Source organism: Molothrus aeneus, unplaced genomic scaffold, assembly GCF_037042795.1.
Source record: "Molothrus aeneus isolate 106 unplaced genomic scaffold, BPBGC_Maene_1.0 scaffold_34, whole genome shotgun sequence".
NCBI classification, from domain to species: Eukaryota; Metazoa; Chordata; class Aves; order Passeriformes; family Icteridae; genus Molothrus; species Molothrus aeneus.
In genome coordinates, this window is record NW_027099005.1 from 3,406,620 (window position 1) to 3,433,735 (window position 27,116).

General features: G+C 51.4%; 2 protein-coding genes across 2 annotated transcripts in view; both read left to right on the forward strand.

Moving 5' to 3' along the window:
• Positions 1-21,709, forward strand: part of LOC136570481 (olfactory receptor 14A16-like) — a 223,271-nt gene extending 201,562 nt beyond the window's left edge. Inside the window, exon 2 of the mRNA XM_066570947.1 lies at positions 21,404-21,709. Within this exon, the coding sequence (XP_066427044.1) occupies positions 21,404-21,709 (306 nt within the window). The remainder of the gene's footprint in view (positions 1-21,403) is intronic.
• On the forward strand, positions 4,427-21,270 carry LOC136570411 (TOG array regulator of axonemal microtubules protein 2-like). The gene is made up of 7 exons (XM_066570889.1): positions 4,427-4,577; positions 5,944-6,032; positions 7,027-7,174; positions 8,281-8,442; positions 9,172-9,304; positions 10,941-11,046; positions 21,087-21,270. Exons 1-6 carry the CDS (start codon positions 4,427-4,429, stop codon positions 11,011-11,013), a joined length of 756 nt encoding a protein of 251 aa, XP_066426986.1. The 3' UTR covers positions 11,014-11,046; positions 21,087-21,270.
• Positions 21,710-27,116: the final 5,407 nt, after the last annotated feature.

Sequence of the window (27,116 nt, forward strand, 5' to 3'; positions counted from 1 at the left end):
GGCTGGGCTTAGGAAGGGGATGGAGTTGGGGTGGGGTTTTGCCGCCATGGAAACGAGAGAAGCATGGGGAGCGTGTCAGAAAGGGGCAGCCCCAGGCTGGGGTGGTGCAGGTTGTGCTTGACACAGCCCCAGCGGCAGCAGACGCGTCCGGCTCTGCCTCTCTGTGCCGAGCGCTGGTGATTGGAGTCACCCGGCCTTGTTCTAAGGCTGGGACCAAGCTCCCGGTGCTGACTGCTCTGAGAGCGATCCCAGATTCAAACCCAGACACTTCTGCCAGGCAGAAGCACGGGTTCAAAGACAGATTTTACCAGAAAAGGAAAGGCCACTGAAGGAAAAGGTGAGGATTGAAGGGAGCTGTAGGGCTGCTGAGCTGTGGGGCAGGGAGAGGAGCAGGAGCATGCATGTGCAGCTGAGCCATTCCTGGAGAGCACAGGGCTCTGGGCTCCCTGCTGTCCCAGGGCAGCCCAGAGGCCAGGCTGTGCCTGTGCTAGCTCTGGGGAAGTAGGGCAGGGTTTTCCCCCTGGCCTGATTCAAGCAGCTGCTGGCAATGAGCATGTTTCCCCGTGCAGCTGTTTAGAAGTTTCCAAGGAATCTGTCCCATGAAATGTGGAGCTTCAGATGCTTTAGGTTTGCATTGCAGCCTCTGTTACATTTTGTGTCTCCACTTTGCAGGCCTGACTGGCTACCCTCTTGCCCAGAGGTTTTCCCTGGCAAGTCCCTCCATGCTCCTTCCCTCCAAGCCATTGCTGCCCATCTCCAAGAGCTCTCCTTCTACCAAGATGTGCCATGGAGAGCAGGAGACTGGGAAACCTGGCACTGGCTGTGAGGAGGAGATGAGAAAGAAAGAGGAGCTCACTTTAGATGGAAAAGGAGATAAGGTAAGGAGACCAAGCTAAATCCAGTGTGGTAAATTTTCAGTTTATGTGCTGTCAGCCGAACTCTGAGACCTTTTCCCTGACAGGAACTGACCCTTGCAGTGAACTTTGAACAGGTCCTGATTTGGCTCTTCAGCTGGGCCAGAAATGATGGGATACTAAGGATGGGTGTGCATCTACGCCCAGTGCCTCCAGCCCCATTCCTGGCCATGGCATGGGGGCCCTGGAGCAACTTGGGCAGGCAGAGAGCTTGCAGAGAGCAGCAGGGCAGGGAGCTCTGCTGAACTTCCTCAATGCCAGTGAGCCTGAGATGATGGATGTGTGGGAGCTGGAGAGCAGCCAGCATCCCAAGAGCTCAGCAGCATCTGGGCTCAGAGGCTGCTGGGGAACTGTAGGAGGGAAGGGCAACAGCAGAAGAAATGAGGGGCTTGAGAAAAGCAGGTTTTGGCATCCTGAAGAATGGCTTTGTGGGGACATGGCTGGAGATCAGCAGTGGCTGTGAAACTCCTTAGGGGCAGGGAGAGAACAGTGATCTCAACCCACTGCCATGCCATCCAAAAGGCCAGTGAAGCAGTGGCACCCCAGAACATCTTGATGTCAATGCCAGCTGGGAATGCAGCCACACTTGCAGAGGAGAGAGCAGGAGGGGAGAGGTGTCAAATGTGGGACATGGTCTCTCCCTCTGCAGTTCCCTTTGCATTGCCCATCCTGTGCCAATCTGATCCATCAGTTTGACTTGTTTATTCCTGCCAGGTCCCAGCTGAGGGCATATCTAAATGTCTTGAAGCAGGAATGGGGGCAAGGCTGGATGCTTGATCTGAGAACTGTGTTCTACTCTTTCCAGACCTCCTTGCCTTATCCCAGTGGCAGGGAAATGAAGAAGGGGTCACTGGGACTGCCTTTGATCCCTGTAATGCACCAGGCAGGAAGTCTCCCTGTTGGCAGTGCTGCTGGGTCTCTGTGCAGCTCTCCCCAGCTGGATTTGCAGGAGTCCTGGGAGATGAGGTAAGCCAAGGTCTGCTGCTCCAGTGTGCTGTTCACCTCACTCTTCCTATCTCGTGTGGTCATTTTCCACAGTCACCTGTCCCATGTATTTAGGCAAGCCTCTGTGTATTCAACATTTTGCCCATTTATGATGATCCAGCACAATGTCAAACCCAACAATGCCCCAAGAGCAGAGGTAGTAGTGGGGAAGTGGAGGAAGGGCCACAAAGCACCTCAGGATGGGTCCTCTGCTGGACTTGGCTATTATTTCAGCCAGAGCTTGGCCAGCTCTGTGTGACTCCAGCAACTGAAAGCTTAAGGACAATGAGTCAGCTTTGCATCCTTTTGGGTTTATGTGTTGCATTTCCTCCCTCACCAGAGTGACCATGCTGAGTGGGTTTGCCTCCTTTCATGGTACACCCATTCCCCCCTTCTCTTACCACCTCCTCGTATGTTCTTTCGTCCTCCATGTTCTTCAGGCCAGGATCATGCAGCAGAAGCCAAGAGAAGTCCTCTGAACATGCAGGTAGGTGCAGGGCATGTCTGTCCTAAAATGACCATTGGAATCTTGTCTCAGAGGTGACATTTGGAAAGCTTGGTTAAAACCCATTCTTTTAAAAATTTTTTTAAATTAATTTCAATTCCTTGACGGGCTCAGTGGACTCTCCCAGAGCCCAGTCCCTGGGAGTGTTCCCGGTGGAGCAGTGAAAATTGCTCCAGTGTGAAGCGTTGAGTGGCAGGAGCTGGAGTGGTACCTTGGGGTCCTGGAAATCCAGCGCTGAAAAGGAAACATTCCTCTCCATCCTGCACATGCCTTTTATCTCCCTGCAGCCTTTCCAGTGTCAAAATGAGACTAGAAAAGGAAGGCATTTAGCAGGAAATGAGAAATGTTCCTACTCCTTCCTCCTGCTTTTGAAGGAGAAAAGCTTTCCTTGGGGTAGTTTCTGATCTGAACCATTTGAGATGTGAAGGAGATTCACGGACATTGCCTGGTTTTGCACTGGCAGAAATAAGGAATCCTCCTATGATAGAAAGTCCTTTTGATTTTTCCAATGAAGGAGAAGGAGACTTCCAAATGGATGCAGCCTAGGCAGGGTGTGAGTTTGTCATCCTGTGACAGCACAGTCCCAAAGCCACCTATGGCAGGTTCCCAATGACAAATCTCTTCCCCAGCTGTCTCTGCCTGTGTCAGTGTTGCAGGATGAGGCTGGGGCAGGAGATGCCTTCTGTCTTGTCCCTGTCCCTGCCTTGCCTGATCCCTGACAAGTGAAATTGTGCCAGACAAAATGCAGTCCCTGGTGCATCTGGGTCAGGCAATGCTTTCAAGCTGAAAGCCTCACTGACACTGTTGTTGCTCCTTTGGCATCTCTGGGTGTGTAATGATAGGAGAGAGGAGACTTGGAGAAATAATTCTGCTGATGCAGAGAAAAGGATCAGATCCCCTGGTTCCCTGGCTTAGGGTTAGTTCTGCCAAATCCTGGGTATGGCCCCCTTGGAATGACTCCTTAATTGCTAGTATGCAGCTGGAATGCCTAATGCAGCCAGGGAGAACTATTACTTAGTAAGTTAGGTGACATTTTTGCTGGATTAATTCTGGACTAGAAATAACTTATGTCATTAATCCTTTCCTGTGTTACTTTTGTTAATGACCCAAGCCTTCTGCAGGCTGAAAGCATCTAGTTTTGAGACAGATATTCCTCTCATAGTGCTTGGCTCCCACATGATTTTATCCTCTGTGAAGCCATGTAAAGAATTATTTCTCCTATTTCTAACAGCTCAGTTGGGGAGTATTTGAGAATGACCGGCCATCAGCTATTTCCACTAAGGACATTTTGAATTGTCAGTATTAGCCAAGATCAGAGTTGTTTTGAGATAGGTCATGTTTATTTGGGTTTGGGTGTCTCCGCTGAAAAGAAAGCAGAGAATAAACCCCTGGAAGAAGTAAGTAGAGCAAAGGCGAAGCTTTGGGATGAGCACTTTGTTCCCTACAAATACAGGCTTGCAAAATACTGGGCACATCTAATGGAGAAAGCAAAGCTGCTTTTTGTCTAACACGTGGTGCCTTTGTTTGTGTCCCAGAACTTCCTTTGTTGTAAAGAGTAATATAAAAAATTCCCAAAACTGCAAAACCCGACCTAGAATTGAGTGGCAAATACAGAACCAAAGGCCTTGAAAACTCCTTTTGAAAACAATTACTTCCTTGCCAGTGTCAGATTCTAGAGAGCACAGTGAATTACCAACTGTTTGTAAGGAAAGCGATCCTGTAGTAGTGGGGAGGCAACGGGCACCACATGAAGTAGTAGAGCTCTTCTCTCTTGGCTTGCCAGCTCCACATTGTTCAGAGAAATTAAACTGATGCTAGTTTCATGAAAAATAAAAAACCAAGCAATCTTTTCAGTAACTAAAACACACTTTGAATTCCTGAATCATTAAAAGGGCTGATTATAAAGGTGTGAGTTCAATTAACTCACTTCTTCTCTTGTACCTGGTTGACAGCTTCTTCTAAATCTACAACAAAAACACAGAGGAATAATGAAAAGAGCTCTCAGTGTAAGATAGGACCTGGGATGCCTCTGTTCCCAAGGGAACCCACAGACCCCTTCAGTTTGGAGACTCATGTGACGGACCCCGACCTTGGGAATGGAGCCCTGGGCTCCTGGCCGGCTCAGGGGGCCTTGGCCCAGGAGCCCCAGGAGCATGGATCAGCCTCACAAAAAGGTAAGGGGGGAGCTGGGCCGCTCTCTGTTGGGAGGAAGGGTCCTGTGGCTGCCCAGAGAGGCTGTGCACATTGCCAGGGAACAGCTGTGCCCTGCATGTGCCCCTGCAAGGAGCTGTGCTGCTGCCAGTGCCCCTGGAGCTGTAGGGCTGCTGAGCTGTGGGGCAGGGAGAGGAGCAGGAGCATGCATGTGCAGCTGAGCCATTCCTGGAGAGCACAGGGCTCTGGGCTCCCTGCTGTCCCAGGGCAGCCCAGAGGCCAGGCTGTGCCTGTGCTAGCTCTGGGAAGTGGCTCAGGGTTTTCCCCTGGCCTGCCTCAAGTCTCTGCCAGCACGAGCATGTTTCCCTGTGCAGCTGTTTAGAAGCTTCCAGGAAGTCTGTTCCATGAAATGTGGAGCTTCAGATGCTTTAGGTTTGCATCGCAGCCTCTGTTACATTTTGCAGACCTGAGTGACTGCCATGGTCCCAAGGAGGTTGTTTTGAGATCTGTTGTTTCCCTGCCATCTTCCCAGATGCTCTTACCTTCCAAGGTCTTGCCTTCCATCCAGAATTACTCTCCTTCCTCAAAGCCCCTATCTTCTTCTCCTTTATTATTAAGCTGGCCATTCTGCAGGAGCAAAAAGTCCTGATTTATGACATTGTTTTTTTTCTACTTTGCTGCCTCATGATTTTTTCCTCTGTGAAGCTGTTGTATAGAATGATTGGTTCTCAGAATTTTAACAGCTCTGTTGGAGAGTATTCCAGAATGAGCTCCATTATTCTACTTGCATTAAGAAAATCAACCTCTAGTCAGGCTGGCCCCAAAGTGGCCCAATCTCATATAGTTGAGAAGGAAAATCCTTGGGGAAAATGAATTATCTAGTGTCAAGAACACAATTTATGTTTGGGTATCACCCTAGGCTTTTCTTTTTCTTTTCTTTGAATGTCCTCTAAAATATTCCAACAAAGAGAAGAAAATGTTGATCTAAATGCATCCAGATATTCAAACCTGGGACTTCTTTTAGGAACCAAAAAAAAGATGTTTACTAAAATCAGCATGAATAAGGGCAGATAAGAATCTCTGTCATGAGCAATCTCCATCTCTGCCCTTCTCTATCAGACACAGAGGCCCTCCAGCATGCAGGGGCTGAGGTGTTTATCATGCAGCAGGTTTCAGTCTGCTGGCCAACAGAGCCATGTCATGTCTGCTGCCAGTAGCCCATCCCTTGGGAGAGGGTCTAGGCATTGTACCTTGCTGCTCTCAAGCCCAATCTCTGTATTTTATGAGAGCTCTGCAATCTTGAACCTGTCTTGCCTGTTGGCCAGCATGGAATTTTTGGGGGCTTGAAGTCTGCCAGAGATTTACAGGAACCTTTTTTTCCATTCCCAGGCCTCTCACTGAGCCAGGCCAAGGAGATGGATCATCCCAGAAGTCCTGGTCTTACGAGGGACAAAGAGCTGAGGGACAGCTCTGGAAAGGTAAGGGATAAGGACAGGGATGAGCAGAATTCCTTTCCAGTGGCTGTTCAGTGCTTGGCCCTAAATGTCACTGAAAATCATCATCTTCCACTCCTTGGGGGATGGGGATTCTCTTGGGAATATATTTGACAACTACAGGGCAATTGCTTGGCCATTTCCAGTGGTGCCAGAGTCACTGGTTTGGAGATGGTGCTAAAGTCATGCCAGAAGCATTCTTTATGTGCAAAGGTTGTTTTAGAGAAGTTCTGAATGACCGAGCAAGCTACACATCAGTGAACATGGGCAAAGTGCACCCTTGGAAGTGCACCCTTGGAAGCAGAGAAGAAAAGTGCACCCTTGGAAGCAGAGAAGCAAAGATTCTGATGTTGAGTGTAAGCAAGGCTGCAAATTCAAATGGGAGAGTTTGATTTTCCTAGTTACCTTTGTGGCTGTACCTCACAGCCCTCTCATTCTCAAGTTTTCTGCTCATGAACATCAATACTTCTGCAAATTGTTTTCACAAGTCTCCTCCTTTTGGTCTCCTGGTCTCAGAGACCAAGTCCTTGAGAGCTGGGTCTTGCAGAAGCCAGGAAGTGAGAAACAGCTGCAATTCCTGGCCATGAGTGTTAAGCAACAGCTCATTTAGCCCTCCTTGCTGGGTATTGCACATGGTTTTCTTTCTCCTGCCATGGCCTGTAGGAACTGAACTGCCTGCTCACTGTCATGTGAGCTCTTCATCTGTCTTGGAGCACTCCTATCACTTTCATGCTTCAAGCAGGGCTTCCTGACATAGGTTGCAGTTGCAGCAGTGGGAGGTTGTGGCACTACAGTGTTCCACCTCACTGTGTGTAATTGCCAAGGTGAGGACTGGAGGCATTCCTCTGAAACTATTGGAATATATATGGAGCTGCATTGAAGCCTATGGCACTCTGTAGACTCTGTGCTCTTGATGAGATGTTGTGTCTGGTTTGTGTGTCTCTGCCTACAGTCTGTGATATATTTCCATTGCACCTAGGTCTGTGCTACATTGGGCAAGTTGGCTGAAAAGAACATTGAGAGGAAGAAAATGGAGCTTTTGGAAAAAGAGATGAAGAGGAGACAAAATGAAACATCCTTGCAGCTTCCTCCTAAGGCGGTTGAGCCTGGGGATGCAGCTGAAGCAAGTAAGTGGTGGCTACACTTGTGGTGTTCCTTTTTGACCACTTGCTTGCCCTTTGCACAATGTTGCAATCAGACTAGGGGGCTGTTCCGCTTGCATCTGAGTGGAAGCTTGCATGGGATTGAATTCTGTTTCCCAAAGAAAAATACAGAGGTATGAAGTGTCTTGCCCATGGCCTCACTGAGTCAGTAAGAGAATATCAGCTTCCCCCCTTCACCTCTAAAGTCTTTCAAAGTAGAAAATTCTGTCTTGCAAAGTACACTGGGGCTTCAGACTCTCTCCTGGAGAGCAGTCTTCAGGGAAGGTGAGTCCAAAAGAATGCTTTTCAACCAGGCTGCAACCTGGAAGAAACAAAATTCACATCCTTCTAATGAAAACTCCAGAGATCCTTCTCCTGCCACTCCCTGCTGAGGAGCTGGCGCTGTAGAGCTGTGCTGAAGCCCCAGGAAGGGCTTCTGTTGTAGCTGCAGGAGGCAGCAGCGTTCCCGACTGAATCCCGGCTGAGGGGCTCTGCCTGCAGGGCTGTGAGCGCTGCCTGAGGGTGGCAGCAGGGCCCTGAGGAGGCAGCACTCAGCCCGAGGCCATCACGCAAGGTTATCTGCACTTTCCTTTGGCAACTGCCCCTGTCAGCCTCTGCAACAGGAGAACAAAGGCAAAGCAATACCGGGTTTTTCTTGTTTCTTAGGGGAAGCATCACTGCAGTTTGCTTTTAAGCTAGAAGAGGGGAGATTTAGATTAGATATTAGGGAGATTTTTTTTTAAATGGAGGGGATGAAAAGTTAGCAGGATTTGCCCAGAGAAGCTGTTGTTGGTCTATCCTTGAAAGTGTTCAAGGCCAGTTTACATGGGACTCTAAGGAACCTGATCTAGATGAAGATGTCCCTGCTCACAGGGGTTGGACTAGATGGTGGTTAAAGGTGCCTTCCAACCCAAACACTCTAGGATTCTGTGATTCTGTGATCCCTGTCCCATGTTAGTGTACCATTGTTATACTTGAAGTTCTTTGGGATAACAAAGAGATGTTACCCAGCTCCAGCAAGTTCTCTGGCCCTTTCCATCATCGCCCAGTCCAGCACCCTCCACTTACAAGCTCCTCTCTGGTCCCTGCAGCCTTTAGCCTACTGCCTGTCAATGGCACAGCTCCTAGTGTGCAGAGGAAACACCCTGATAATGCCATGAAGAAAACAGTCGTGAGAAAGCAGGACACTGTGCCTTTACAGCCCAGTACACCCACCCTCCATGGGGATGGCAGCTTCCCACGCAGCTCCTCAGGTAAGCCTGCTCCTTGGCAGCTTTTTCCTGCAGGGGTTTGTCCTTGCACCAGGAGCACAAACTGCCTCCTGCCTCAGCCAGCCCAGCTGGGATCTTGGGTCCATAGTCTGTCCTGAGAATGAACAGCAAATCTACTTTTGAGTTACTTCAAAAGTTGATACTCTAGAATATTTGAAGTCAATGGAAACAGAGGTGCTGTCAGGTGGGAAGGGTCAGGTATGGTTGTTCCCTGGCCGTTGCCCCATGGGGATTGAGCCAGGCTCAGCAGGGCTGGGCTGTTCAGGTTTGGCTTGGTGCCATCACGAGGCAGCTGCAGGTCTCTCCTCAGGGAGCTGCAGAGTGCCCCTGTCCTCAGGGCTGGGGGCAATCAGGGCGCTGAGACAAGAGAGGCCCCTGAGGGGTTCCCTCCTGGGAAACCAGAGCTGCTGGTCAGCGCTGCCTCGCAGGGAGCGGGAGCTCTGCGGCCGCAGGAACTGCCGCTGGCTGTGGCACCTGTGGCACTTGGGAGCTGGCGCTGCAGGGGCAATTGTCAGCTTCAGCCTGGAGCTGGGCCCAGCTGGGGGAGGCTGGGAGCAAGCAAGGAGCCCCAGGAGCCAGACAGCAGGGAAGCCTCTGAGCCAGTGCCAGTTTGTAGCACACGGAGCCCTGGCTGGGAGATGGGGCTGAGGCCGCTCCATGGCGGGGCCTTGCCCGGGGCTGCAGCGCCCATGGCCGACCCTCTCCTCACAGTGACCTCGCAGACGGCCCCTGGTGCCAAGCGCCGAGAGGAGCCGCTCCGTGGGCGTGGGCAGAAGGACAGAGCCTCTTCAGACCCACAGCAGTCCTTGCAGGAGGCACTCTCCTTGCTGGGCAGCGATGACTGGTAAGAAAGGCCCCGTTCCCTCTGTGTCCCTCTTAGCGTTAAGGTCGGTCAGAAGCGTGTCTTGCTAGTGCCTCGGAGCCCCGAGAGCCCAGAGGGCCGAAGGGCACTGGTGAAAACACTGCAGAGCAGGGAGAGGATGAAGACTGGAGAGCAGCCTTTACTTGGCCTTGCTCTGCAGCAGTGCTGCAGCTGCAGCAGGTCCGTGCTGTTTCCTCGCTTTGCCTGCTGCTCCATGGAGCTGCAAAGGAAATGTTGAGGGAAGAGAGAAAGCTGTGGGACAAGATGATTTGCTGGCTGAAGGCAGAAGCAGGATGGCAGCAGTTTTGAGTGTAGAGATTTGGGTGCCTTGGGCCACTGGCCCAGTGGCACTGAGTAAGATTCCTCTCTGCTCCCACTGCTGACAGCAATGGCAGGGACTCCTGCATGTGAGTGCCAGAAGCAGCTCCAGGGAGTTCCTCTTTTTGAGAAATGGACTGAGTTGTGCTTTCAAGTCCCTCAGCCTGCCATTACTCCTGAAGGGCTCATGGCAGAAGAGAAGGAAAAAGAAATAAAATCCTCTAGGAATCTTGCGCTTTTGGAATTCAACTTTTCCTTCTCACTGCTTCATATGGGCCTGAGATGTTTTGTCAACACTCACAATGTGTCCCAAAATTCTACACAGACAGAAGGAGGCTCAGAGGGGATAACCCTACAAATGTTAGTGATATTGGTTGTCTTTTCAATGTCTGGGTTAGCATCCACTCACTGGTGGATGCTTCATTCTCACAGGGATAAACATGAAAAATTGGCCACAATACATCTCCTTGTCTTTGCCCTTTCTCTTGTGCTTTCTCTTCCTCATTTCTCTTTGGTGCCCTGTGAGGTGCAGAGAGCTTCTGCAGGTGTGGGGGGTCCTGATGACACTCAGGGTGCCTGTGGGATCTGTCACCAGCCCTGTGCTGCAGCCCTGATGCCTCACATACCTTCCTGAGGCTGAGGGCCTGCACAAAGCAAGTGCTGAGAGATGGAGTTGTTTGCACCTTTTAAATAACATGTTGCTGTTGTGGGGGTTGTTTTAGGTAGGAGTGTTCTGGTAAAAGCCAGAGTTTCAACAGTTCTTGCTCAGGGGTGGAATCTTATTCTTCTGGGATATCCTGCTGCATTTTTGGGGAATGTGTGAGATGGATTGGAGTGGGTGACACACAGGACTAGACTGAAGAATGGATACTCAGCTCCAGAGTGGCAGTGCAGACTCTCAGGGCTGAACTGCCTGCTGGGGCTGACAAAGAAGGAAAATACTGTCCCAGTAACAGCCCGATGGGACTGTGTCTCAGGGACGGGTACAGGGAGGTGACAAGAAACAGCAGCATGGCCTGGCCTCACAGCTTCTAGGAAGCAGTGACAGAGGGACATAATAGCAGAGATTTTCAGAAAGGCCACACATGAACACTCTGAAAGCCCTCTATTTGCCTCTTGGATTTGTGTATGCTTTTAACAGCCACAGCATCCTGTGGCAATGTGTTCCATGATTTCATTAAGTGCTCCTTGAAAAGCACCTCCCATGGTTTGACTGAGCTGCCAGCCTGGTCATTTCAGAGGGTGCTGCCTAGTTCTTGGGTAGAGAGAAAAATCAATCTTTTTGGTACTTGCCTTTCAGGGTACTGAAGAAGAAGGGACTCTTCAACATCCCATGCCTGGCTGAGTCCCATCCAGAAGTCCTGCGTTATTGACTTTGTGAGATTTGCTTGGCAGTTACCAGTGAGGTGAGAACATTGCTCTGAATTGTCCCCTATACTTCATACACAGCTGGTAGAGCAGATATGTGCTTGTTCATCTCCATGTGTGCTCAGGGACTGCCTTCATTTCAGGTTTCAGACCTTCTCTTTCTAATGTCTGTCAGCTATCTGTAGGATCTGTGTGTACGTGCAGCTGTATTTACTGGCAGGTCGGGTAGCTGGCACTTGTCTTTGAGTGCGGTGCATTATAATGCAGAAACTGAGACACTTATGACATTATATGCCAGAGTCCCAATCTCTGTCCAAGCTGTAATTGAACACTACAAATGAGTCTGTAGATCTAAGCCTGTGTTTTCTGTTTCCTGTCTGAGTGCTTCAACTACAGGTGTTGCTTTTTTGAACAGGAGCACCTGACTTTTTATCTTTATGGCTTGTGCCTTTATGGTTTGAAAGCATCCCTTACTTTAATTCGCTTCTTTGTTTTTCAAATCAAAGGGCCTAAAATCAAAATAGTTGACATTACAGAAGGGTTAAGTAGAACACTTTAGTGAGATATATTTTTTTATGCCTGCAGTAAGCAGGTGTGAGGCCAGAAATTGGTGCCAAAGTAAGTGCCTTTCTGTGCTTGGGCTCTTCTGCACTTCCCGTGCTTTTATGTTCCTCTGTACACGGCAGGACATGCTGTGATTTCCTGGGAAATTTTCCTTTTGTCTAAGGAAACTGGTTTTCTTTTCAAGGTGATTATGTTTCCCCTCATGACTTCCCCAGGTGACCAACCTCCAGTCAAAGGTGTCCTGCTCAGCAATTGTCACTCTGGGAGAGTTCTTTTCCATCTTGAAGAAGGACATGGACTCCGAGGCAGATGAGGTTGCTGCAGTCCTTCTCCACATGGTGTGGAACTCCCCAGAATTTATTCAGAAGGCAGCCTGTCAGAGCCTGGGGATGATGGTAGAGAACGTGACTCCTGCACGAGCAATGACTGTTCTCATAGACAGGGGAGTCAAGTGGGTTCTTCTTCTTTCAGTGATGTTCTTCACCTTCCAGTGTGTGGGTGGGGGAAGGGATCCGAGAGAGAGAGAATGGGAATGCTGTGAGGGAAGGGTCCTGTGTCCTGCATCTTCTGTGGACTCAGGGACTTGATTTTCCAATCAACCTCATTTCTTTCCTCTTGTCACCTATTTCTGCCCTCCTGCAGCCCATAGGTCCCCAGAATCACAGAACTGTAGAATACGGGGAGTTGGAAGGAGCCCATCAGGACTATCCAGTCCAGCTCCTGGCCTTGCACAGAATAACCCAAGGGTCACACTGTGTGCCTGAGATTGTTGTCCAAATGCTTCTTCAACTCTGTCAGACTTGGTGCTGTGACCACTGCCCTGGGGAGCCTGTTGCAGGGCCCAAGCACCCTCTGGGTGAAAAACTTTTTCCTGATATCCAAACTAAAGCTCCTCTGACTCGGCTTCCTGCTGCTTCCTGGAGTTCTCCCAGTCTGTCAGATTTTCCTAGACACAGTGAATGGAGAAGAAGTAAAAGTGCCTGCAAAGGCTAAGGATAGAGCCTTGTGCTTTTATGGGAAGAGGGACAATTGCAATTGCAGCTGTGAGCACTGTTGGATATTTCGCAGCGCTGATGACAGAGGCCCTGGGGAAAACCAAGTATCCTCATGATGCCATTAACCTGAGAAATAAGGAGGGTCCTTGCTGGGAGCATTGAGCACATGGGGGAGAGTGTGCTGGGTGTGGCACAGCCGGCACTGCAGGTGCAGCTGCTGCCAAAAAGGAGTCTTGTATGAGTGTCCTGGCCTTAGAGCTCTACTTTCTATTCAACTTGATGTTTCATGTTAGCCTTGAGATGATGAATCACTTTCCAGGCACCTTCGCAGGCTGAGTGCCATGGGACAGCTGCAGCAAATGCTGCCCTAAGTGTCGGTGCTGGGCCTGATAGTTGCCAAGAGTCTCTAGATCAGGACAACCTGGCTCAAATGCCTGCCACCCTTTCCTCAGCTTTGCAATAGGGTGAAACACTCAGATGTATCCCTTGCCAAGCTTTACAAAAGAAACAGGCTGCATTGCTGGATATTCCGCAACTTCACCCCCCACAGCGTGTTTTCCCTGCATTTGTTTTTTCCCAGAGGGCTGCAGATTTGGGGATGAATGGGTGGGCAGAGCCTCATCCTGCTGCAGCTCTGTGTACTGGGTGACTGCAGTCCTGTCCCGCGGCCACTGGAGCTGACGGGTCTGGCTAGCTGCTCCTGGAGTGACCGGTGGAGACTACGGGTCCCGCCACTCCCAGGTTCTCTGCGAGAACCCCGAGCAGTGGCTCCGTCTGCTGCATGGTGATGCAGGCGAGAGCAGGACTGTGAAGCACTGAGGTGAAGGAAGGAAGGAGCGGACACATGTATAGGTGTCAAGGCACGTTAATGACCCAGGCGGGGCCAGTAATGGTGTCCAAGAAAAACTGTTGGGGAGGCACTTATAAAGGGGAAGGACGTGACACGAGGAGCCACGAGGGACCAATGAATGAAGCCCAGGGGAGGAGCGAGGGACACAACTGAACCAATAGGAATGGCACAGGGGAGGGAAAAGGCTCAGGGGACAAATCATGTCTTAAGTAAGGGATGATTGACATAGAAAATTCTCAAAATAAAGGGGGTTGGTTACAATGATGGACAGGTAACTGGTGGGAGGAACAAACCATTATGAGGGAGAACATGGGGGGAACTGAGGGTCAAACCAAAATCTTAACTTATAAAATTAACCAACTTTACAATAAAACCTGTATAGGACACACAGTGTTACATCTCCCCCTTTTTTGTTTTAAAAAGGAGAGGAGGGTACTGTAAAAAGGAACAGAGTCCAGTCTTAGGACACGGTGCTGTAAAAGGAGAAAAGTCCAGTCCTTTACACTCCGGTGCTCTCTGCCTTTTGGTTCTCCCACCATCTATCATTTTCGTAACAATGGCAGCAAAGGTGATCTTGCATGCTGAGGAAGGCTTTTTGGTGGAGGCAGTGATGACTTGCTACAAGACACTGAAGTGCAAGGACAGCAGGAAATGAATGACAGCAAAATAACTTGTGTTCTTCATGAAGAACATCATCCACAATTGCGAGGAGCATTGTGGGTGCCTGAAATGAAATGAGAGCAGAACACATAATGAATACTAAGACACATAACAACTGCGTTTCTCTGAGGGAGAGGCAAAGGAATAAAAGAGGTAATATCAGGAGTCTCTTCCCCTCCTGCAGCATTTTCTATTCTGTGCAAATGTACGGTCATTGGGGTCTTCCTGGTTGTGGGGGGTTACAGCTTGAGGCGTGCTAACAGACTCTGTTGGTGTATAGGGCTTGATTAATTTCTTAGGGACCCATCTGACACCTGAGGGCATGGACACGCAGGCGTATCCATGACCCCAAGTGATGAGATGGACCGGACCCTGGATTTCTCCAGAGTCTGGGTCCCTAATAAGGACAGGTGGCTTTACTTTGAACCCATTGTGGTGTTGCTGGTGGAAGTGTCTCAGGACTGGTGGCTCCAGTCTGTCGAAAGAACAATTCAAAAAATTGATAGTAAAGAGCACTTTACAAAGTCTGAGGTGTGGGGACAGAGCTTGGACATCTCACCGTTGGCGAGCGAGGACTTGCTTTAAGGTCTCGTGAGTGCCTTCTATTACAGCCTGAACAGTGGGGGAGTGTGGAATTCCCATCCAATGTTGTACCAGCCAGGTTCTCCAATTCCCAAGGCAAAGGCAGCAGCAGCCTCCTGCTATCACCTCAGGGTGAGTAAAACAGTGCTGAAAACAGCGCTGGAACCCGATCCTTTCTTCCTCTGAGGGCTGGCTCAGGACAGCACAGGCGGGCCCTGAGGAGTCAGGGCTGTGTGTGGGTGATTGCTGCTCTAGTCCAGAATTGAGCTGGAAAAAGCCCTTGGGAGCCGAGGCAGGAGCAGGTGGGAAGGGGTCGGCGCTGCTGCTGCTCCTGGCCGGGAGCCCCGGCTGGGCCGGGCCGGCGCCCCCTGCGCTGTGGCTGCTGCTGCTGCCAGAGCCGGGCGGGACTCGGGGACAGGGAACGGACACGGGGGGACAGCAAAGGCCTGGCGGCTGCAGGGATGGTGGCGCTCGGGCCAGCACCAGCACAGAGCTTCAGCCTGCAGTTAACCCCGAGGGAAATGCTGGGGAAAGGCTCCATTTCAGCCTTTCTGCACTCATGGCTGTGAAGGGACCGAAATAAAAGGAGAACAAGCAGGGCCCAACCCCTTCTCCTTTGGGAGGAGCCCCAGGCCTGTGGCTGTGAGGGGCCATGAGGAGCCATTAGGGGCTGTGAGGGGCCATGAGAGGCTGAGAGGGGCTGTGAGGGGCTGTGAGGGGCCATCAAGGGCTCTTGGGGACCTTGAGGGGGAGAAGGTCTCTGAGAGGCTGTGGGAGGCCAGGCACCTCATAGAACAAAGGGTCCATTGTGACACTGTGGAGACAAGGAGACTGTTGTTTGCAGTATGGAAACTGATGGAACTAAAAGTCCATCATTACATTCTGGGGCCTCATGGAGCCATGGAGACCATTAAGACACTTCAGGACCCACTGGAACCAAGGGGCCATTGTGACACTGCAGGGCCTCGTTTAACTAAGGGTTCATTGTAGCACGGCAGGGCCTCATGGAATCAAGGGGATTGTAGTGGGGCTCCATGAGACCACGGGGACATTCTGACTCTGGGGAACCAAGGAGACCATTGTGACACTACAGGGCTTGGTGGAACCAGGAACTCATGTAACAGTGAGAAGCCCGATGGAATCAAGAGGCCATTCTGTACTTCATGGCTTCATGGACCCAAGGTGCCCTTGAGACACTGCAGGGTCTCATGGAATACTGGAGACCATTATGGCACTTTGAGGCCTTGTTTAATCAAGGGGCTCTGCAGGGCCTTGTGGAACCAAGGAGCTCTTTGCAGGGACGTGTGGAAGCAATGAGACCATTCTGGCACTCTGAGTCCCCATGGAACCAAGGGGCCATTGTGACACAGCCAGGCCTTTTGGAACCAAGGGTCCATTGTGATCCTGGGGAGCCCAATAGAACCAAGGGTTCATTGTGGTACTCTGCACAGTTCCATGGAACCAATGAAACCATTTTGACACTGAGAGGCCACATAGAAGCAAGGGGCCACTGTACTAATAGGGACCCAAGGAGACCACTGTGATATCACTGGACTTAGGGAAACAAAGATCTCCTGTTAAACTATGGGGCCTCATGGAACCAAGTGGACATTGTGATGCTGCAGGGCCCCAAGGATCCAAGAACATGGAAAAGTTCTGGTTGGCTTGGCTCAACTGGTCCAGCTGACCTTGGCATGTTGAGGGTTGCTTCTCATCTGCCCCTGAAGCCCTGGAGTTCTGTGCTTTCCTTCCTGTGGGAAAGAACTCTCCTTTTCCTCCAGGGGTTCATGGCTGAAATTGGGATTCTACCTCCATATTTGATTATATCCAAAGATTATCCCATATGAAACCTGCAAGAACAGACAGCTCTGGATGGCCTTGGCATCCTGGGGGCCATCTCCCATCTGCCTTCAAAACACAGGGGGGCCAAGCTTTTCTTTCCATGGAAAAAACATCTTTCATATGCAGGTGTCCATAGCCCAAATTGAGAATCTGCCTCCAAAATTCCCTATATCCAAGGATAGCTCCCAGACAAAAGCTGCCAGGACTGTCTAGGTGCCCTTGGCTTCCTGAGGGCCAGCTCTCATCTGCCTGTGAAACTGGGGCTCTGTACTTTCCTTCCTATGGAAAAGAACCGTCCTTCTTATCCAGACGCCCATGGACAAAACTGGGATTTGGCCTCCCAAAGTTCATCTACCCAAGGACTGCTCCCAGACAAAAGCTGCCAAGACAAACAGGTCTGGCTGGCCTTGGACTCCGTGGGGATGCCTCTAATCAGCCTTTGAAACAGTGGGGCTCTGCCCTTTCCTTCCTGTGGAGAAGAACTGTCATTCTGGTCCAGGCACTCATGGCTGAAATGGAATTCCACCTCCAAAACTCCCCAAATATCCAAGGGTTGCTTTCAGAAAAAAGCTGCAAGGACAGACAGGTCTGGCTCACCTTGGCCTCTGGTGACTGCCTCTGATCTGCCTTCAAAACCCTGGGGCTCTGTGGTTTCCTTCCTGTAGAAAAGAACCGTCCTCCTTGTTCAGGCACCCATGGCCTCAAGCACATGAGCAGTGTACAGGGACAGAGGAGCTCTGTGCTCAGTGGGGTGGAGACTGAGGACAGCAGAGGAGAGCCCAGGGAGGGACTGAAGGGTGCTTTCAGAGATGGTGGATCCTTTTGACATAATAGAAAAAAGACAGAAAAAGAAAGAATTAATAAAAATAGCAGCTGGGGAGGTCCAGACTGGACATAAGGAGACTGAAATTTCCCTCCCAGGGCAGGGCTGTGGTGCAACACATCCCTCAGAAGGAGTCTGGGACAGTCCAAGGCTTTGTGTGGGCAGGCAGAGGCAGGCAGGAGGCAGAGCTGTCAGCAAAGGAAGGGCTCAGCCAGGTGGGGCAGCCGGGGGATGAGTTTTACAACATGAATTATGTGGTCCAAGACCTGTTCCACATTGTCAAAAGATGGCTGTAGCCCTGGGAGATATTTTTTAGCCAACACCCCTGTCAATCACTGTAACATAAGGTGACCAGGAGATATTCACATCAGACCTCTGTCAGTAGTTTGGTTCCACTGAAGGACAGAAGTTTATTCTGTATTATCTCCATTTTGAAAGTAAGAGCAGTGATACTGGAGTCTTCTGTAGGGGACATGGTATACCATATGGAACATGTGGACCACGGTAAAAGATGCTAAATAAATAAATAAAATACATTAAATTTAAAAATAAATTTCTAAATAAATAAATAAAAACATTGCCAGATGTTCCAGGAGCACCTCAGCCTCATGGTCTGGGAAGAAAACTTATCACCATGAGTCAGCAGAGTGGCTCTCCAGACGGCTTTGCAGAATGGCTGGTATCAGTGCCTAGTGTTACAGGGTTAATATTGGGGTGCAAGGAAGCAGCATTTTTGAATTTCACTAGACTTAATATGGAATCTTAGGGGAAGAACCAGAGAAGGAAAAGGGAGGGATCAAGGTGGTTTGGAGAGAAATAGACATAGGAAAATAGAGGAAGAATACAATAAGTGGGGTCAGTCATGCTGACAGATGCTGACGAATGCTGATCAGTGTGCTTGCAAGGCCAAGCCTGCACTGTTCCATAGTGCCCTGTTTCCTCATTAGACTCAATGTGTATTTTCTGACTGCTCTGCAGAGCCAGTGGGATCTGGTGGAGTCAGATGAGAAACCTTTTTGCACTCTTGTCTGTGTGTATGAACATGTCTGTATGAGGCAGCTGAAAAGTTGAGTGTCCAAAGGCCAACTGTGGGGTGGTCCATATGGTGTTGATAAAGGGACCTTTTATCAAGGTATACCATGATAACTTATCCTTTGGGGCTCAGTAATCTAAAGATTTATAGAATGTCTTATGGATAGGCCTTAGTTACCCTTAATCACCCTTTTTTTCCTCTAAAAATACAAGTGACATCAGATTAGTTATAATTTTACACACAAATTTGTTAAAAAAGAAGCAACATAAGGCTGCAGGACAAAGTCACTTCCCAGTTGTCCTCTTCACTTATGTTTCAAGCTTCCAGAACAATAGTTGTATTGCAAAACTCATGGATTCTAACTTGGCCCCTTCCTGGAGTGCTATGGTCATGATTTCCAATGCCTAAAATGATTCCAAATTATTTTTACCTTTGTATTAGATATTACACACAAAGAAGGACACCCTTCTATTCAGAAAGGTCAGTTTCATTATAATGAAAACCACCAAAGGATAGTATAGGGACTTATGATCCTATATTTTCAGAAAAAAAGGGATGAGAATGTATGTTTTGGTGTTCTGTAGCCATCCATGTGGACAACATTCCAATCTGCCAAGGTGTGTGTCCAAAAAAATACAGGGGGAACTGTTCCCAGAGCCTGCAGGGACAGAGGCGCAGGGCAGGGACACCGTAGGACAGCCTGGGCTGCACAGGGCACAGGCATAGGCAGCAGCTGCAAGACAGCCCTGCCAGAGCCAACTTGGGCAGCACTTTGGCCATGGCTGCTGGGCCTGGGCCTGAGGCAGGAGCAGGAGACAAGTGACCCTTGCAGGCCTGGGGCCTCATGGCCTCCTTGTCCCTGCTCAGCAGCCAGGCAGGGGCCGCCCCATGCTCCTGCCCTTGGCATTGCCCATCCCCACATGCCAGTGCCCATCCCGGCAAGAGCCCTGAGCAAGGAGGGAGGGACAGAATCTGCCTGGCCAGGCCCTGGGGCTCAGGCCTTGGCCCTTGGCATTCCTCAAACACATCCAGCTTTGCTCAGCACCAGAGACACCTTGGCCTTGTTTGTCCCCAGCTGTCATCACTGCCTGCAGTGTTCTGCTCTAACTGGAACCTGGGGACACTTGCTCAGTTGTGTCTCTCAAGTGGGACCCATTAAAACTTCAGAAACTTTGGAGTCTAAATTTTACTTTGAGTTCTTGAGAAGTTTTTTGAAGACTCTCTCAGGGACTGATTCTGATGTAAACAACACCAAATCCCTGAGAGGCTCATTAAAGTCCTTGTGCTGTGTCTGTGCTGCTGAGCTTTAAAGGAACAGCTCTTCCAGGGCCAGCTCCTCTCCCAGCCCAGCAGGGCTGAGGGCTCTGCCTGCAGGCACTGAGGGCACAGGAGCCAGGCAGAGACAGGCTGAAGGCAATCAGGATTGGGAAGACATTGAGCTGAGACTTCACCTGGGGAAAGATCTTCACAGCCCTGTGCATGGTGAGTGTGTGGGTGCAGGGCAATGTCCCCTGTGCTCCTGGAGGGATCTCCTGAAGCCAGCACACCCCAGAGCCTGGGGGATGTGTCAGGAGGACTCTCCCAGTTTCTCTGTGGCACAGGAGGAGCAGGAGGAGGAGGAGGAGGAGGAGGAGGATGTGCTGCAGAGCGGGGCTGCCCTGGGCACCGTCAGAGGGACAGGGCAGGACGGCTCCTGCTGCCAGGGATGGCTGCAGGGGCTGAAGCTGGGGCTGCAGCCAGGGCTGCCCAGGGCTGTCCTGCAGAGCAGCTCCTGCAGCCCTCAGGGCTCTTGGCCAGCCCAGGGCATGTGCCACCTGCCAGGGGCAGCTCTCAGCCTGCCTGGCAGCTCCCCATGGACGCTGCAGGGGAGAAGTTCCAGGTGCAAGGAGCCACCCCCAGCAGGGCAGATTCCTCCTGCTCTGGAGATGGTGCTGCATGGCCAGGGCTGCTCTCAGCTTTCTCCTAAAGGGAAGGGAAAGGGGCTGTCAGCTTTGGCTGTGTCACTGAGCCTCCTGCACTGTCAGCCTGGGCATCAGCAGATGGGCCTCAGATCTCCCTCAGAAAGTGCCTCCTCAGCCTCCTCTCCCTACACACAGCAGCAGCAGCACCTTGGCTTGCAGCATCTCTGTTTTTCTGGCCTGCCCTTAAGGCCCTGCTGCCAGGGAGATGCCCCTGGGCAGTGCCCTGTGCTGGGAGGGGTCTGCAGGGCAGAGCTGAGCCCCCAGGGCTGGGCTGGGCTCTGGCAGCACTGGCAGGGACAAGGCTTGGATAGAGAGAAACAGCTCCCAGTAGGCACAACTCTGGGCAGCAGAGAGACAGAGCAACCCTTGGTATCCCATCCTGTCCGGCTGCACAGGGAAAGAGAGAAGGGCTTAGAGAAACTGACTTTAAAGCTGGAGTCTTTAAAAACTCCACTTTATTTTTCCAGCACATTTTATTTTCAATCATGCTGAACTAGAGGAAGGCGCAATAAGCAAAGGGCACCTGTGTGGGGACCAGCAGGTCTGACTGCACTGGGACACAGGTAGCCCTGTTTTCCCTTGGGCTTCCCAGGGTTCAGGCTGAGAGCAATGCTGAAGATGAGGCAGGAACTCAGGAGCACAAACCCAAGCTCAAAAATAAAAATGTTGAGTGAAGTTCCGCCACATGTAGAGGAGTAGTTTTTAGAGAATTCCTAAAATAACCCATAGGATTGACTCAAAGAGCCTGTCAATGTCTTGTTTCAACAGTCCACCATGCCCAGAGTGAAGGAATGTCCAACAGCAGCTCCATCAGGCACTTCCTCCTGCTGGCATTGGCAGACACACGGCAGCTGCAGCTCCTGCACTTCTGCCTCTTGCTGGGCATCTCCCTGGCTGCCCTCCTGGGCAACGGCCTCATCATCAGCGCCGTAGCCTGCGGCCACCACCTGCACACGCCCATGTTCTTCTTCCTGCTCAACCTGGCCCTCAGCGACCTGGGCTCCATCTGCACCACTGTCCCCAAAGCCATGCACAATTCCCTCTGGGACACCAGCACCATCTCCTACTCAGCATGTGCTGCACAGGTGTTCATGGTTTTCTCCTATGTGCAGATCTTCAGGGCCGTGCTGAGGATCCCCTCTGAGCAGGGACGGCACAAAGCCTTTTCCACCTGCCTCCCTCACCTGGCCGTGGTCTCCCTGTTTCTCAGCACTGCCATGTTTGCTCACCTGAAGCCCCCCTCCATCTCCTCCCCATCCCTGGATCTGGCAGTGTCAGTTCTGTACTCGCTGGTGCCTCCAGCCCTGAATCCCCTCATCTACAGCCTGAGGAACCAGGAGCTCCAGGCTGCAGTGTGGAGACTGACGACTGGACAATTTAAGAAACATTAAACTGCTGGGCAGTTTCTGAAAATAATTTGTAATAAAAGTTGTCTTTGATACTTCTTGTTGGTTTCAATTTGGAGCTTCTTTTTCATTGTTTTCCTTTTTTAATATTGTCCCTAAACTAAACCCATCAAATCTGCCATATCTCGTTTTTTTTCTCCACACCTTCACTATGACCCACAGACTGTGTCAGTGAGGAGCTGTGCTATTGATAGCTTCAAATGAAATAAATCCTTTATTTCATTTGAAGCTATCAAGAGCATAGCTCCTCACTGACATAGTCCAGCAATGTTTTCCCTGGATATCCCCCTCTTGTTGCCATGTCTGGAGCTGCAGCAGCAATGTCTGTGTGCAGAGCTGGGGCAGATCAGGGCTGGCCCAGCAGCTGTGCCCAGCAGCAGCAGCAGCACTTGGTGTTGCCAGTGCTGCTGCCGTGGCCCTGCCCCGCTGCCCTGCTGGCCCTGGTGTTGCTGCAGGGCCTGAGTGCTCTGGGGGCCGGGCACAGCCCTGGGGGTGGCAGTGCCGGGGCTGCAGCAGGGACAGGCCATGGGCACTGCTGGGGCAGCGCTGACGCCTCAGCCCAGGGCCTGGGGGCTCCAGGCTCCTTGCCCAGGCTCTCTCAAGAACACGGCCAGGCCAATGCTCAGCACAGAAAAGCCCCGTGAGCAGCCTCAGGCTGGCTGTGGGCAGGCTGGGGGCAAGCAGCATGGCTGGGGCTCTGCAAGGGCCCTGGGGCAGACGGGAAGGAGCAGCAGAGCAGGGGCTAATCCATCCCCAGTGCGCTGCACAGCCCAGGGCAGCGTCCCAGAGCGTCCTCATGCAGCTGCCAACAACATCCCCCCTCTGCAGCCCTGGCCTCTCCCCCAGCTCACACAGGTGCCCCATCCTTGCAGGCACAGACACGGCAGCACTGCCTCAGCAGCCCCTGTTTGCACTGCACACAGCAGGGGGAGCACCCCCATGCTGTTGCTGTGGGGACATGAACCTGAGGGAGCACAAATGCCATCAGCCCCTGGGGCCAGCAAGGGCTGGGGGACGCCAGGGAAACCACTCAGGTTTATTGTGACAAACCTTTGAGTTCACCAATTCTAACCTTCACCCTAACACCACCTTGTCTGCCCTGAGCCTCCAGATTATACAACCGCAGCTCCCTCATGTCCTCTCAACCAGATTTCTCTTCCAGACCCCCCACCAGCTTTGTTGCCCTTCTCCAGACACGCTCCAGCCCCTCCATGGCCTTCCTAAATTGGGGCCCAGAACTGGACACAGCACTCGAGGTGTGGCCTGGCCTCACCAGTGCTGATGCAGGGGAAGAATCCCTGCCCTGCTCCTGCTGGCCACACCATTCCTGATCCAGGCCAGGAGCCATTGGCCTTCTTGCCCACCTGGGCACACTGCTGCCTCATGTCCAGCCTGCTGTCCATCAGTGCCCCAGGTCCCTTTCTGCCTGGCCGCTCTCCAGCCACTCTGTCCCCAGCCTGTAGCGCTGCAGGGGTTGTTGTGGCCAAAGTGCAGCACCCAGCACTTGGTCTTGTTCAACATCACCTTGTTGGATTTGGGCCCTGGATCCAGCCTGTCCAGGTCCCTCTGCAGAGCCCTCCTACCCTCCAGCAGATCCACACTCACACCCATCTTGGTGTCATCTGCAGATTTGCTGATGCTGGACTCAGTCCCCTCATGCAGATCATCAGTGCAGACATTGAAATCCACGCTGGCTGGCTCTGATCCCTGGGCCATCCTGTGGGTGCCCTGTGATGGCACTCAAGGTGATCTGTTCCATAACCTTGCCGGGCACCCAGGTCAGGCTGACAGGCCTGGAGTTCCCCAGCTCCTCCTTCCAGCCCTTCTTGGGGATGGGCTCACATTGGCACCTCCAGTGCTCTGGGACCTCCCTGCTGAGCCAGCACTGATGGTAAATGATGGAGAGCAGCTTGGGGAGCTCATCCACAGCTCCCCCATCCCCCTGGGATGGATCCCATCTGCTCCCAGAGACACCTGTGAGCATCTGAGTGGCTCAGCAGGTCCCCAGCTGCTTCCTCCTGGATTACAGGGGGGCTGTTCTGCTCCCTGTGCCCATCTACAGCTCAGGAGAACACTTGTCCTGAGGACAAGCTGTCTTATTGTTGAAAATTGAGATACACAAGGTGTTAAGCAGCTCAGCCTTTTCCTTATCTTTAGTTACTCTGTTCCCCACTGCATCCATTATCGAGTAGAGATTCTCCTTATTCCTCCTTTTGCTGTTAGTTTATTTATAAAAACTTTTCTTTATTACTTTTTGCAGAAGTGGCCAGGTGAAGCTCTAATTGAGCTTTCATCTCTCTACTTTTCTTTCTGCATGACCCAACAGCATCCTTAAACACTTCCTGAGCTGCCTGACCTATTTTTTCTGAGTTCCCACAAAAAGCTCATGCCCAGCCAGGACAGTAATTTTCCTCTCTGGTTCAACTTTGGCACAGAGGCACAGGCTGCTCCTTCCCCTTTAAGATTCCTTTCTTGAGGTGTGTCCATCCTTCCTGGACACCTTTGTTTTTAAAGGCTGCTTCCCTTTAAAAAATCAGGACCTGATTCAGTACTCCCCAAATCTACATCCTGAATAGGCCAAGGTCTGCCCTTTCTGATTCCAGGGTAGACGTTTTGTTCGTGCCCTTCCTTCTTTCACAGGATATTGAAAACTCGATTATTTCATAGTGGCTGTGCCTCAGGCAGCCTCCAACCACCACATCCCCCACTAGCCCTTCTCTGTTTGTGAACAGCAGCAGACAGAGCTTTCCTTGGGAGTGGGATTGTTACCAAAAATGCAGTAAAATAAAAACTCCTTAACACCAATGTAGCATTAAGAAGCAGCATTCATTATTTGGCCAGATGCACAGGGGGATAGCTCCTCCCAAAGCTGTGCATGCTGAGTACAGGAAAGTTTCTGTTTACATTCTGTATTTTGCATACATATTCATTGATTGTCCCAGACTAAACATACATATGTGTGGAGTTGGCCCAGCTGTGACTCAGACTCAACTGGATTTTACCCCAAAAGCACTGAGCGTGAGTTTCAAACCCTGAGAATCATTTGTTTATCTTGGGGTGATCTTGAGAGTTCCCCCAGAAGCCTTTGGTGTTGTTATGCTAAGTTGTCCCAGTTCTGCTCCCCTATTGGTTACCTGTTTGCCCTAGATGGTTGTTGTTCTAGAGTGTTCCACCCCCAAGTGTATATATTGTTGTTTCCCCTTTGTCTCATGTCTTTGGATCCTGTCCCTCATACTGTGGTTGTCTTCTCTGCATTTGTTGTTTTTCACCCTGTTATTAAAGTTCTTTTTAGACAACTCCATCGAATCCGCTCCTTTTCATTTTCGCCACCCTCGCCCTGAAGTCAGGGAACCAGAGAGGTTTGTCATGGCTGCACTCACTGTGATGCATATGATAACAATTTCCCTGAAATCATTAACTCATTTCCCCTCCCCTTTATCCATGTGTTCTTCTGTCCTGGGGGTCTCTGGTGGTCCCTGGTGCTCGTGGACCCCAATGTTCCAGTGGGCCTGGCTGAGCTGGCAGGACACTGAGGCTGGTGAATTTCAGTTCCCCTTCTCACACAATGGACATTGTGTGGTTTCTTAGGCCAGTGTGTTTGGAGAAGCAGCAGTGTGTGTGCTCACCTGGTGTAGGCAATTTATCATCTGGTAACATGAGGTCACAGAGTGGGCTATGACACCACAGAGTGGGTTATGTGAGGTCACTGAGCAGCTATGGCATCATAGGCTGTCTCTGTGACATCACAGAACCAGGTGAGACATCACACGGCAGAGGTCTGACATCACAGAGCAGACTATGACATCACAGAGTTGGCTGTGACATCAGAGACCAGCTGTGTGACATTAGAAAATGGGTTGTGACATCACAGAGCAGGCTGTGACATCACAGGGGGCGGGGTGGCTGTGTGACATCACAGGAGGGCTGTGTGACTTCACAGAGTGGGTTGTGGTATCAAAGACCAGCATAGTGATATCAGAGAATAAGCTATGACATCACAGAGCAGGCTGTGACATCACAGGAGGGCTGTGTGAGGTCACTGGGTTGGTCACTCTGCCCCTGACCCCCCTCACAGTTTCCCCCAAGAAGTCCAAAGCTGTTCATGCCCAGCAGGGTCCCTGTCCCCTGGTATCCCCCTGGTCCACCTGGAGCTGCAGCCTCCCCCAAGGATGTTCCACAGGATCCACCCCAAAACCTGACTCAGGGACAAGGGGCTGGGCTGTGTGACCAGGACAGCAAGGACGGGGATTATCCAGGTCACTGTGGCCTGGGTTGGGTTGCCCAGGGCAGGAAAGATGTCTGGCAGCTGGAGCAGGGTCTGGGAAGGGCCTCCAAGGTGGGGCTGGAGCCCTTGGGCTGTGAGCAGAGGCTGAGGGAGCTGGGCTTGTCCAGCCCAGAGCAGGGAAGGCTGAGGGGCTCCTCATCCCAGCCTGGCAGTGCCAGTGAGGAGGGGATGGAGAACTCAGAGCCAGGCTCTTCACTGGGGGGCCTGGGGGGAGACAAAAGCCAATGGGTGGAAGGGGAAAAATAGGGGAGATCAGCCAGGACAGGAGGAGATGAAATGAGTCAGGCTGGTTTCAGCATTTCCCCAACACCAAAAGCAGCCTGACCCCATTCTCCATCCACCACTGACAGCTTTGCAAATCAGGAATTGTTCAGGCTGCTTTTCCCCCACTCCAGGATGGGCATCCTGATACAAGAGTTTAAGTGTGCTTATAATTATCACAGAACCATATTTTTCTAAAATTAATTTTAGTATGGAAATCACTTGTGGATGGTGGACATGTCAGACGCTCCTGGGACGTTGCTCATGGCTCAGGGAAGAGCGTGATTGTTACTGAATTGTGTCCTGTTCAACCATGGTCTGTTGGCCATGAAGAGAAACTTCCTGTGCCTCTGAGTCCCACCAGTTCCTGACCCCCAAAGGACACAAACCTGGTGAGTTCTGGTTCCCACTCCAGCGGTGGCACCTACACCTCCCTCCATCCCCAGAGCAGAGCTCCCTTGTCCCAGAAAGTCCCTGGCAATGCAGGGATGAAGGAAACAGGGCAGGCTGTGGGGATCAGGGGCAGGGCACAGCCAGGGATTTGGGGTGGTTGTGAGCCCAGGGCAGGACTCGGCCCCTGGCCTTGGTGAACCTCATCCCATTGTCCTGGGCCCATGGCTCCAGCATGGCCAGATCCCTCTGCAGAGCTTCCTGCCCTCCAGCACAGCCACACTGCCACCCAGCTTGGGCTCACCTGGGAACTGACGGAGGGTGCCCTCCATGGCCTTGTCCAGATCAGCAATAAAGAGATTTCACTGACCTGGCCCCAATCCTGAGCCCTGGGGACACCCCGGGATGTGACTCCATTCCTCAGCTGCTCTGAGTGCCAGGGGTTGGATGAGGGAA